The sequence below is a fragment of the Nematolebias whitei genome, chromosome 7 (assembly GCF_014905685.2).
Source record: "Nematolebias whitei isolate Nwh7 chromosome 7, NemWhi1, whole genome shotgun sequence".
Classification (NCBI taxonomy): Eukaryota; Metazoa; Chordata; class Actinopteri; order Cyprinodontiformes; family Rivulidae; genus Nematolebias; species Nematolebias whitei.
Window position 1 is genome coordinate 25,233,285 of NC_056504.1, and position 13,604 is coordinate 25,246,888.

General features: G+C 38.0%; 1 protein-coding gene across 1 annotated transcript in view; it reads left to right on the forward strand.

Annotated features, from left to right (window-relative positions):
* Positions 1-13,604, forward strand: part of LOC119412736 (plexin-A2) — a 31,208-nt gene that overhangs the window by 3,568 nt on the left and 14,036 nt on the right. The window contains exons 3-9 of the mRNA XM_037679772.1: positions 2,892-3,126; positions 4,580-4,722; positions 5,526-5,794; positions 7,113-7,179; positions 7,530-7,676; positions 10,111-10,270; positions 11,714-11,817. Coding sequence (XP_037535700.1) covers positions 2,892-3,126; positions 4,580-4,722; positions 5,526-5,794; positions 7,113-7,179; positions 7,530-7,676; positions 10,111-10,270; positions 11,714-11,817 — 1,125 coding nt within the window. The remainder of the gene's footprint in view (positions 1-2,891; positions 3,127-4,579; positions 4,723-5,525; positions 5,795-7,112; positions 7,180-7,529; positions 7,677-10,110; positions 10,271-11,713; positions 11,818-13,604) is intronic.

Sequence of the window (13,604 nt, forward strand, 5' to 3'; positions counted from 1 at the left end):
AGTGCTTGATAGGAATTATAAAAAGGTATAAAATATTAAATCCAACAAAAGTCAGGGAATTATTAAATGATAAAGCTCTGTACATGTTGTATAACACAATCATTGTTCCACATTTAATCTATTGCATTGATGTTTGGGGGAAAGCGTGTAAAACATTTACAAAACCTATTTTTATTTTACAGAAAAGAGCTGTAAGAATTATCACCAGAAAGCATTACTGTCACCCATCAAGCACATTATTTTATCAACTGAACTTATTGAAGTTCCATGATTTGGTAGATTACAGTATTTTATCAGTTATGTATAGAGTTCAAAATCACACATTACCATCAAATATCCAAAGAAATGTTGTTAAAAGACAAAGTTGTTACAATCTTAAGGGGATAGAGATATTTGTCAAACCAAAATTCAGAACTAGTCTGAAGGGAAGGTCTACCTCAATCCGAGGAGTTGGATTGTGGAATGGTCTAGAGAGTGATGTTAAAAATGCCAAGTCAATGTGGACATTTAAGAAAAAGATCAAAACTGAATTGTTAAAAAAGTATATATGAAGTAGTTTAGTGTGCGTTTTGTATTAGAATTAGAAAAATTAGAAAGCTATTCATTTTGTACTGTTACTTGAAGATTATTATGTCTGAAATAATTGTTTGAAAAAAGGGGCAGATATAATAAGATTTTTTCTACTTTCTGCTGCCTTTCATTTTAAATCTTTTGTATCTTTTTTTATATTGTTATGGAATTGTTTTGTACTTTTTTAAAATGAATAAACTATATACCATACCATACCAAATAGCACCTTCTCAGAGTGGATCAACCAGTTTTGCTGCTGACAACCAAAACCAGCTGATCACATGCGCAAGAAGTACCATCAGCCTAACAATGGATCATTAGCACACTGATGGCTGTTTACTATTCACAGAGGGCTGAGTGATACTAGCAATCACAGCATTGTAAGAGGGGGTCAATTGAACACGTAGGCCTCCACCCCTGTTTAATGATGGACGAATTCTTTTCACAAAGATGACCTCCTTTACTCCTCTCTCAAACCATCGTTCCTCTCTATCCAGGATGTGCACATCTTCATCCCTGAAAGAGTGACCGCTGGCCTGGAGATGAGTGTAGACCGCAGAGTCCTGACATGATGATGTTGATTTTCTGTGCTGGGCCATCCTTTTGGCCAGTGGCTGTTTTGTTTCCCCGATGTAAGACCGATCACAGCCCTCCTGACACTGAACAGCATACACAACATTACTCTGTTTGTGCCAGGGGACTGGATCTTTGGGATGAACCAGTCTTTGCCGTAATGTATTTTGGGGTTTAAAAGCCACTGGGACGTTATGTTTAGAAAATAAACGTCTCAGTTTCTCTGATACTCCCTCAACATATGGAATGACCACTGGTCTTGGTCTGGGTTCCTCCTTTTCACCTGTTGGCTGACTGGAGTCCTGTTTGGGTTTCTTCTCTGCTTTCAGGAAGGCCCAGTTAGGATATCCACATTGCTCTAGAGCCTGTCTTGTGTGGGATTTCTCCTTCTGCCTGGCTCTGAGCTAGTGGGGACACTGTCTGCTCTGTGATACAGAGTCCTGATGATGCCTAACTTGTGCTCCAAAGGGTGATGGGAGTCAAACTGCAAATACTGGTCTGTGTGGGTGGGTTTGTAGTACACCTCAGTTTGCAAATGTCCTCTATCAGAGACTGAGACTTCACAGTCCAAGAAAGCCAACTTGCCATTTTTTTCATCTTCTCGTGTGAACTTGATGTATTTATCCACAGAGTTGATGTGGTCAGTAAAATGTTGGACTTCCTGGGATTTGATTTTAACCCAGGTGTCTTGCATACCTGAACCAATGACTTGGTGGTGTCCCTGAAAAGGACGTCATGGCTCACTTTTCTACCTCCTCCATGTAGGTACACCTTGTTTGTGGATTTTAGGTAAACCATACAGACTAGGTGTGGCCTCCCCTGGGTACAGTCTGTGGTACAGAAAACGGTCAATAGCCTTGTCCTGCTCCAAATTTTTCAGGCAATCTATCAATTTCTTCTTGTAACCACTTCCTGGATCTCTTTTCAGAGGTTCATAAGTGTTTAAGTCACTAAGGAGTGTCATAACTTTCTCATGATAGTCTTTCTGGTTCAAAATCACTGTGCACCTTCCTTTGTCTGCTGGGAGAATGATGATGTTTTTGTCCTTGCTAAGAGTGGTGAGTGCGTCCCTCTCCTCTCTACTGATGTTGGAAGGTGGTGGTTTGGCATTGCTGAGGCAGGCTGAAACTTTGTTCAGCCTGTCCCCATTGTTAGGCTGATGGTCCTTCTTGAGCATGTGATCAGCTGGTTTTGGTTGTCAGCAGCAAAACTGGTTGATCCACTCTGAGAAGGTGCTATTTAAGAGACTGAGCTGAATACAGCACCTCAGACTGAAGAAGTCTCTCGGATGAGAGACGAAACGTTTCTACATTTTTTTTTTGTTGTTGTTTTGCTTTGTTTTGTTTTTTTGAATGTCCAGAGGACCAGATTTAACATTTTTAGATTTTTCTACCTGGATTATTGAGCATGCATCAGGATACTGTTCTGTTACTTTTGGTTTGCAGCTTTTGTTCTGCTCCTTTTAGCTAACTTTTTCTTAATTCCGGCTTTTTTGCCAGAGTTCTGCAAATTTTTGCAAGCCTTTTGCTATTTTAGATTTTAGATAGAAATTTACTTCATTTAGCTTTCAGAAAGTGTTTTGTTCCTTTTAGATTTTTACGTCTTTTAGCTGTTACAACATAGTTTTAGCTTCTTTAGCAAAATTTCAGCCTTAATTCAGTATTCTTGGCAAACAATCAGTTTCATTCATTTCGTTTTGGTATTTGAGTACTTGCTTATTTGCATGTGCCTTCATTGCTCTCATCCAGGTCCAAGTAGGGGGACTTCACATCTCTCCAGGAGAAGTTCACATCCGATCAGACAGTTTGCTCACCCTCCCTGCTATCGTCAGTATCACTGCTGGAGGAGGGCTGCTGCTCATCATTGTCATCATCGTCCTGCTGGCTTACAGACGCAAGTCACATGAGAACGACCTCACTCTGAAGCGCCTGCAGATGCAGATGGACAATTTGGAGTCCAGAGTTGCTCTTGAGTGTAAAGAGGGTAAGTAGTAGTAATGTGCGATATGGCATAAAATTCATATCCCGATATCTATTGTGATGGGTGGCAGTAACAATATATATATCACAATAAGTTTTCGGTATAAAACTTGCAATACGGAATGAAAAAAAGCATAGGGTGTCATTTTGCCATCATTTATTTTGAAAACTGCTATACCACAAAATCTCAATCAAAAAAATTCCACTACTAGGTCCAGAGAGTTTTTAAATCAAAAACAAATCAAGTATTAGGCTTCTTTCTTGTAGTGCAAAATATATCAAATGTAGTTTTGGCCATATGTTTTAAACAAAATAATATGTTGTTAACTCAACAGTTTCCAGTCTTTTCACTTAAGAAATGAACAGCAGAGCAGCATTTTACATATAAAAAAGTGCATACTTAAAACACTTAATAAAATTAAAATTCAAAATCTCGCTCTCATTTGTTAGTGTCTAAAGATTGTTGGACAAGAACACCAGCTTGTCCACAGTCTCTGGCTTTAACAGAGTCCGGTGGCATGAAACAATGGTTCCACTAAATTCCCTTTCTGAAGAAGCACTCGTGGCTGGAATGCAAAGGTATTTCTTGGCCAGCCTTGCCATTCTTGGAAAATTAGCCTGGTGCGGTCTTCACCTGTCCAGTGGGTCAGTTTCTGACAGACGAAGGTTTGGCTTCAAAAGCAAAGGATGGGTTCCTCCAGTGGGCGTCTCCTTCCACTTTAAGGAGAGCTGACACAAAATGGCGACCAATTTCCATTGTGGCTTTGACCACAGAGAGTCTCACAGTAAAATCATACAACACAGCATTCTTTTCACAGATCAGAGAGCAGGTTTAACCCCCTTTTTTTTTAGCACAAATGCACTCTATAAAGCTGGCCAACGCTTACTTTAACTTTCGACGGGACACAGCGTTTTGCACGTGTCTGAATACGGCAACAGTACAGCAAGCTGGCTGTTGTTAGCGTGTAGCTTCACTACTTAGCTCTCGAAGAAAACAGACTTTAACACCATTTATGCAGTTTTCAACAACAACAAAAAAAAAAAACAGTTAAATCTGACAACTCTGATTTTACATCAGACACAGCATTACTGTGCTTATCCGGTAGAATACAGATCTCAAGATACAGATTTTTTTTTCTTTTACATTTTATTCACAAATGACTTTTTAGTAGGTTGATTTAAAGACTAACATATTTGTAGTAAATTATCAAAGGACCTTTGGTTTTTAATGTGCTTAGAGGATGATTTGCACATTTGGTTGCATTTTAAAATTTGCACCACTAGATGTCACTACACCATACACCTTAGTTTTAAAGTGATGTGCTCACCAATAATTATGCATATTTATCATATTGCTGCAATACAATCCTTAAAGTATTTCTGTTTCTCCATAAAAACAACATATGGATGCTTGACATCCTAACTAGCAGAATATTTAACACTTTTGCCTTGTGAAGCTTTTGCAGAACTACAGACGGACATCAATGAGTTAACCAGTGATCTGGACAGAGCTGGCATTCCCTTCTTGGACTATCGCACTTACTCCATGAGGGTTCTCTTTCCCGGCATCGATGATCACCCTGTGCTGAGAGAGCTGGAGGTGAGGAGTCTTTGAAGCACTGCTACACCACTAAAATATGGTTTCGGAGCTTGACCTCGAGCCTCAAACACACGCTAAACTAAGCCGACATTGGCTTTTTGGCAGAACTGTGAAGTGAGCGCTAATTACAGTATATAGTTTCAAGTTAGTTTGTTACACAGTTTCTACACCAGCTAAGGACTTTTATCAAGAGATCATGTTCGAGGCGTGTTGCCTCCCCTAAGTTTCTTAATCATGCATATCTGTTGACTGAAGTCAATTAACTTCCAGCACATTTTAACAAGCTGTTTTTATTATTGTTATAATGCGGGTTTATTTTGAAGCACTCTTTATTCAATTTTTAATGAATCTTGATTTTCATTTTATTTTTTTGTGGAAAAAAAAACCCCAGAACTTACATGAGAGAAAAATTGGTTGTGTTCCAAAATAAAGTTGATTTAATCAGTCATTATTTTGCTTAAATGACATACATATTAAAGAAAGGCACACAATGGACCGTGTTTTCATGAAAGTCAAGGGCCCTTGGAAGAGAAATAAAAGTAGGTCTTATATGATTTCTATGAAAAAAAAATGCACTTTTAAAAGACAGGATTAGTTGTGTCAGGACCTCTCCAGTCTGAGCTCACAGCACCATAAAGCCTGTGGCCACTTGAGTTGTTCTGGTTGGCTATTTTCTGCAGTGGCACATGAGTTTTTGTGTATATTCCACTCGATTTTCATCTGTTATGGCTCATCCTTCAGGAAGCACTACCTAATGAGTGTGTGCATTTTTGTATGTGTGCAAAAACCCATGATGCATGTAGGTGCCGGGGAGTGGACAGGCGAAAGTGGAGAAAGCCTTGAAGCAGTTTGCTCAGCTGGTGAATAATAAGGTTTTCCTGTTGACATTCATTCGTACGCTGGAGATGCAGCGATCTTTCTCCATGCGTGACCGCGGCTACGTTGCTTCGCTTATCATGACGGCTCTGCAAGGACGGCTGGAGTATGCCACGGACATCCTCAAACACCTGCTCTCAGACCTCATAGAACGCAACCTGGAGAGCAAGAACCACCCCAAACTGCTCCTACGGAGGTATAACTCTCTTAATTCTCAGAATATCAAGAGGGATGAACACTTTTGCAAGGAAAACAACATTAATCAGTTAGGGAATGGTCAATTATCAATTATCAGCTGAATTTGCAAAGATTTCAATATAAATTTCAAACATTGCATTTCATACACATGCATTTTCCACTGAAATGAGTGAACTTACGCTTGAGTTCTCTGCCAGAAACCCAACCAGTCCTGATCAGCGCTGCTTATCTTTTAGCATAGATAATTCCTCACTGCATTGTTCTTTCCAGCCCATTTACCACACTTCTAAAGGCTGAGTAACTGGGGCAGTGGAGGAAAACCCACCTCTCTTCAGCTTTGTTTTGCGCAACCGTGTGAAACACTGGTTACGAGTCTGAGAAACAGGGTGGCTGAGCAGACAAGTGAAAGACAGGAGTGTTAAAAGTGATAGAGAGCAGGAGGGACTGGCAGAGGAAGGGAACCTAATGGGGAAGAGTGAGTGCAGTGGCAGCAGAGTTGTTGTCAGTCTGACTTATCTCCTGTGAGCTCCTCATGAAACATTCAGCTGTAGCTCACGTTACTGTTCCCGTCACCTCTCCTCCTCTCCGTTCTCTCGCCTCTTCCCCCATTCTTTCCACTTCTAGTTATCTGGCGATTGTTTTTCCAGGGCTGAGACCAGCTTGCTGAATGTTTCATAAGATTTTTTTTGTGCTGGAAAAGTGCTCTCCTCTCAATTTGAAGCGCACTCATATATAAAGATGAATTCATGTAGGAGCCAGTACAAGAAGTTGTTAGCTCAAACCTGCTTCTCCTGCACAAACACTCTAAAGTTTAATAGGATCCCATCAACAGTCACATCAGTACAAGGTAGAAATGCAGGTAAACGGTAAAAAATTGTGCAATAAAGGCACCAGATTAGACAAACTTCAGATCAGCTTTAGAAAAAGAATGGTTTATATCTTATTTCTACAGAAAATTCAGATGCAATACACACCAGAAATCATAAATCTTTCTATTATGGATGCATCTAAAACAGCTAAGCACATGCAATACAAAGAAATGGAGTAAGAGACCTGAAGAGGCCTTACAAGCACACAATTATGTCATGACCCAAATATGTTGTGCTCTAGTAGCACTCATGTTAAAGTAAAGTGTGTGTCCTTTGAGGCCAAGTGGCTGAGTGAGAATCTTGGGAGCTCTTCGGGCTATGTCTTTTGGTTTCAACACCGTTAAGCTCTTGTACGCCTACAATTATAAAAAAAGTAATCAGAGCACTCTGGCTCTCTGTGGGATGTCTCTTGATAACAAATGAGCATGTCCCTTTCTTGTCTTGCAGAACAGAGTCGGTGGCAGAGAAGATGCTGACAAACTGGTTTGCCTTCTTGCTCCACAAATTTCTCAAGGTAAAATGAAGCCTTTCTCCTGCTTTTCTGCTACAGGTGTCAGAGCGATGCACAAAAGCTCTGCTTCTTAAAATGATTTGCATCGATTTTTAAAAAGACTGCTGGGTATTCTTGTGCTGTGGCAGTGATTTAAAGACCTATGAATTGATGTGTTTGATGCACACCACACAATGGTTATAGTGCATTTCCTATGATGTGGAACATTTCTCCAGTTTTTGTGATAAAATAGATTTTATTAGACAAAGCGTGCTCCAGCTATTACAATCTTTTTCCTTACCATCATTTCTTTCCTGTGTCCTGCTCTTTTTTCTCCCACCTATCCATTTAATCTCCGGGTTTCCATCCAAAAGGAGTGTGCTGGCGAGCCTCTCTTCATGCTGTTCTGTGCCATCAAACAGCAAATGGAAAAGGGACCCATAGACTCCATCACAGGAGAGGCCCGCTATTCCCTCAGTGAAGACAAACTCATCCGGCAGCAGATTGAGTACAAGACACTGGTGAGTCACAAAAGCATCCAGAAGGGGAAAAAAAATCCAAAACTTGTTTTTTTTTTTTTTTTGCACTTTGTGAAAAACTCTCACACATTCATTGATTGCCAAATTGAGGTTATACATCCACATTTCCAAAAATGTTGAGCTAATGTATAAAATGTTAATGAAAACAGAATGCAAAAATTTACAAATTTCATAAACCATATTCACTTCACGTTGGAACATAGTAAACATATCCAATGATGAAACTGAAACAGTTTATCATTAAAAAAGTTAATTTTAAAGATGACAGCACCTCTCAAAAACATTATAAGATTACTTTCAATTAATTGTTCATCTTCTAAAAAGGTCCAAACAAAATTTCATAAAAACAAATGGCCAAAAAGATTGTCTAATTTTGCTACCTTTATTTTGGTCACTTGCTTTGACTTGATTGACTAATTTTCATAATAATATGTTTGCAGTATCAATTAGGAACACCAGAGCCCTCATTTTACGTTTTAATGTCCACTGTTGGTTTGCAGAATGAGTAAACCACCAAATGTCTTTCCTACTTAAACTAGGATTACATGATACAACATAAAATGTGCTCTTCTTGAAAATCCCACTTTACACTGATAAGACAAACATTTTTGCAACTCAGATGCTGTTTCCAATATAATATACATGAATACATAACAAGTTGGACGTCAGTATGCTGTTAGAAAAGCCTCAACACATTTAAAGCTCCAGGTGGTATGTAACTCCAATCTTCTAAAACATATTCCCTCATATGGTGTGAAAAGGACTATCTAAAACTTTTGTCTAAAACAGGGGTGTACACTGTACACTCCTGGAGGGCCACCATCCTGCACGTTTTAGAGGGTTGTGGTGTCGTCTACATTTTTGTAGTAGGTATACTGTGCTTAGAAACCAAAGTACACTGGTTAGTACAATGTAATTGTTAATTTATTTCTATTTTTAAGCATATTGAACATTTCAAAAATTATCTGATGCTTTTATTTGAATAAATGTACAACAAACTTTGTACAACAGTTGGCTTTGTATTAAAACATATTGTAGAATTTATTAAACAGTGTCAAAGCAAAACACATCCAAGTATTAAGTAGTAAGTACAGTTGAACCAACTCAAAGTGTCTATAAAATGTTCCAGATGTGTTGACATGTATCATTGCCAATGATATGTGACATGGGCTTGTGTTATTGGGCACTTTTAAGTGGGTATACTGAAGTTACCACACTTTTATAGTGTTTATACTCTATATACCCACGTTTTGCATAGACTACACCACTGGTTCTCTCTTCCAACATGTCTGGTTTGAATCAATGGATGATTAACAGGCTTCTGTAAAACATGAAGAGGTAATTCAACCATTGAACCAGGTTTGTTGCAGCATAAAAACAAGTAAAATGTACAGAATAGTGGCCCTCGAGGACCAGGATTGGACACCTCTGGTCTAAAACATTTATATAGTTGAAACGTTTCTCACTTAAAAAATTGGTCCAGATGACATGATTTAGTCTTTTTTTGTTGTTATCCATTTGTATTCTTTCAAATTAACAGATGCTTGTTGTGAAATGATAAAATACACAACATGCTTAAAGACATGTCTGAATGGTAAGATTTGATAAATGGCTAAAAAAGATACATGCAAAATATGTGATACATTACAGTATATTGGGACTCAAGTCATTTTTATACCTTTGAGCCCAACTTTTATAAAAACTAAAAGGTTTACATAGAATTAAAAGTTACAACTCAGAAAGGTGTTTTGAGATGCTGTGATTAATCCCTCCAAGAGCGACCATGTCAGCTGAATGCCCCTAAAAGCAAACCAGGACCACATTTTACCTTGTACTGGACATTTTCTTTACTTACTCTTACAATGATCACTTACTCATCTGTAAGTGATCATTTATCAAGTCTGGCTACTCATAAAAAAGCAGCAGCAAAAAATAAATAAAAAAAAATAAGATAACTTTATGTATGCAAACTGTTAAATATAATTAAGGATGCTGGTGTGCCAAATTGGTAATTTTCTGCATAATAATCAGCACAGTTAAGTGACAGGGCCAAAGGCATGTCTTTGTCTTTTATATTTCCATTAAAACTGTGCTGGCTGGGTTCCTCCAGCAGCCGTCAGAATAAGTTTCCCCTCTGGCTTTAGCTGCCGAACAGAGCCAGTCAGCGACAAGATGACACCTCTCTGATCGCCCTGTCGGAGAGTGTGAGAGGCACTGTCTCATTACTTGTTTAATGCTCCTGCCAGAGCTGCACAGCCACATCCTGGAGGTGTGAAATTACATTTCAAGCCAAGATGCTTTGCACCAGGACAGTTTGGTGAGGAGCAGGTAATGAGAGCCCACCCCCAAAGCAACACCTCTCTCTTCTTCGTTCTCTTTCTTCCACTGCCATTTTCTCTCTGTTCTGGATCTCCAGACGCTGAGCTGCGTGAACTCCGACAATGAGAACAGCCCAGAAATCCCTGTCAAGGTGCTCAACTGTGACACCATTACCCAGGTAAAGGAGAAGATCCTGGATGCTGTGTACAAGAACATGCCATACTCACAGCGACCACGAGCCACAGACATGGACCTGGGTGAGCAAAAGAAAACTTTTTTTAATCAAAGGCATTGCATTTCTTAAAGGAATGCATACCACCTGCCACCTTTCCTGTCAAAAATGTAATCTGAGATCATTTTATGTTGAGAAATACAGCTGAGGTGTTTTTGGTTGTAGCTTGAAAATAATGTTATGTAAGATATTATGCAATATGGTGAGATGTCACGCTCAGAGTACGTGTTATGAATGGTACAACCACAAATATCTGCTCAATATCTGTAAAATGGACTGAGTTATAACCAGTTTTGGGTTGGATAATGTCGATAAGCTGTGGCAGCCATCATTAATTAGAATGACTACAAAAGTTAATAAGTTGGAGACACATCTAACAATTACTTTATGGAAGTCTCATTGAAACATGTCCAATGATTCATTAGATATTTAACAGACATGCAGCGGTGACTCCATGAGGTAATGCCAAAGTTTTAAGCAAAGATCTTGTGCAACAATGAGCACTTGAAGTATAATAATAATAATAATAATAATAATAATAATAATAATAATGTGTTATGTGTTGTCATCATTGTATGTTCACATTCAATGGCAAAATTGGCTCTCTGCATTTAACCCATCCACCCCCAGGTAGAGCTGTGGGCAGCTAGTAAAAGCGCCCGTGGAGCAATTGGGGATAGGGTGTCCTGCTCAGAGACACCACGAAATGTGCAATGACTGGAGATCAAACCTGGGACTTTTGGGTCCTGAGTTGGCTGCCCTGCCTCTACCCCATCTTGGCCCTGCATTGTGTATGACTATAAACTATAACTATAACTTAGTACTATTACTATAACTACCAGGTTCCAGTTCAGTATCTGTAAAATAGACAGAAGTGGCAGTGGCTATAAATATCTCAGGATGTGTGACATCATCAATGGGTCTGTTTCTGTCCTCTCTACCTGTTTGCAGCTGGAGACACAATAACAGTCCAGGGTTAAGTGACGTTAAATCTTTTTGACAGAACACCTCCTCTCAGGCTTACAACCACCACGTCAGGGAATACTCAACAACACGGCACAAATGCAGGTGGCATGCACCTTCAGACGCAGGAAATAAGACACTGTGATGATAGTGCTTTGGGCTTGTACTTTTACACCTTAAAGGGCTTTTTACAGGTTTGGCATTTGGTGAGGATGTGTCGGCTGCTTTGGATAGCTTTAGGCAATATAACTGTCTTTTTTGTTTGCGTCACAGAATAGCAATCTGTAATTTTCAAGGACAAGAAGCAGTGTTGCTGACATTTTGGCTGCTACGCTTGACAACTTCCTGTTTTTTAAAGAATAAACATAATACACAGGGGTAACATAACCTCTAGTGTAGTGCAAATAATCCATTTCAGATATGAGAAAATATGTGTCAGGCATGTGGGATGTAAACATTACACACCTAAGTATCACCAATTCACAAGTGACCTTGTTTCCCACAGAGTGGCGGCAAGGCAGAACAGCTCGAGTGGTCCTGCAGGATGAGGACATCACAACAAAAATCGAAGGCGACTGGAAGAGACTCAACACACTCATGCACTACCAGGTGACTGAATCCAGTCAGAACACAAGTATTGTGTGAATGCTCATTCAGCATCACACTGGTTTCTCTTTATTCTTTCTTGTCTTTTGTACCATTTTAATCAAATACTGTAATTCTCCATTTTGTCTAAATGTTGAACCCATTAAGGACATTTTGGCTTTGATTTTTGTAACTTTTATACTTTTTAAAAACACTTTACAAACTTTTTCCACATATAAATACATAATAATCTATATTTCTTTCAAAATCATTGTTCGCTTTGACATCTGATCCAGCATACTGTACTTGCTCTATTTTTGGTATCTTTCACTACTTTTAGTTAGCCTGCTTCTATTTTTTTTAATTAGCATATTGTCACTTTTAACTTGAATCTTTTTATGTGCAATTATTAATTTGCTATGCATAGTTTCAGGCCTTTTTGCCATTTTAACCTTTAAGCTGGAGTTCTGTCACGTTTAACTTTTAGCTAGTTTTTGCAGTTTAGCTTTGAGTTACAGTTTTACTAGTTTTAGGTTTGAGCTAGCTATATGTTACTTTTAGCTTTAAGCTAGTGTTTTACATTAAGCAGTTTTCTTCCGAGTCAATTACACTCAGCATTTTTTGGTCCTTTTTAGTAAATTTATTTTTCTCATGAATCATTCAGTTCATAAAATGTTGTTGGAAAAGTGGAAGATATCAGTCAACTATACCAAACTAAAATTAAATTACATATTTGCAGCAAATATTAAAATAAATAAAGAATCCATTGCCTACTGCACCTGAACAATAAAAACTGACTGTCCTAAATTAATTTTAAATCTGACTTGGTAACGAGCACAGAGCTGATGTCAAACAACATGAAGTTTTAGCTGTGTCTTTGTCTTTTCTCTCAGATGCACAAGTTGTATGTATGTATGTATGTTGTATTTATTCATTTCATTTCATCCAAACAACAAATATAATACAATATAAAGAAAAGAAAAAAGATATACAATCACCGAAATAAAATGAAAGGCAGCAGAAGAAGAATGAATTCTTATAATATCTGCCCCTTGTCCCCAAAATATATTCCAAACAAAATTACTATACAAAAGCAAGATGAATTTATAAAAAAATAAAAAAGTAAAAAATAATTAAAAAAAACTTAGCTAAAATATAAGATCAACTGTAAACAATTTTTATGAACTCACATTATACTTAATATTTAAAAAAAAAAACAAATTTTTATCATCCTCTTGAATATGTACATAGTTTTGGCATTTTTAATATCAACCTCCAGATCATTCCACAATCTAATACCCTGAGATATAGTGGATCGCATCTTCAGACTGGTGCGACACCACGGCTTCACAAACATCTCCATCCCCTTAAGATAATAATTACTTTCTCTTTTAACAAATTTCCCTTGAATGTTAGTAGGTAGTATGTTTTTGTTGGCCCCATACATAAACAGTAAGATATTGTAATCAAGTTACTGGCTTCAAATGCAACCACCTACTTTTTGTCACTTGACTGTGTCAACATCATGCCTCTACAGAGAGCTGACATTTCTGCAAATGTTTCAATGAAATTCTGACAAAGAGACAAAGAAAAACTCCAACATTTTCTGCAGCTAAACTCTTTTGACACAAGGATGCATTTCACCTTATTTATAAATGAGATAATGAAGTTTCTTTTTTAATTTTAATCCATAGGCAAGTTGTTGATGTGTTTGTTCTAATATTGATTTGGTATCAGATGATATTGTGATAGATGAGCAGTAACATGAATTTTGTTTTATATTTTAGATGACTAGTCATAGCCTCTCTATA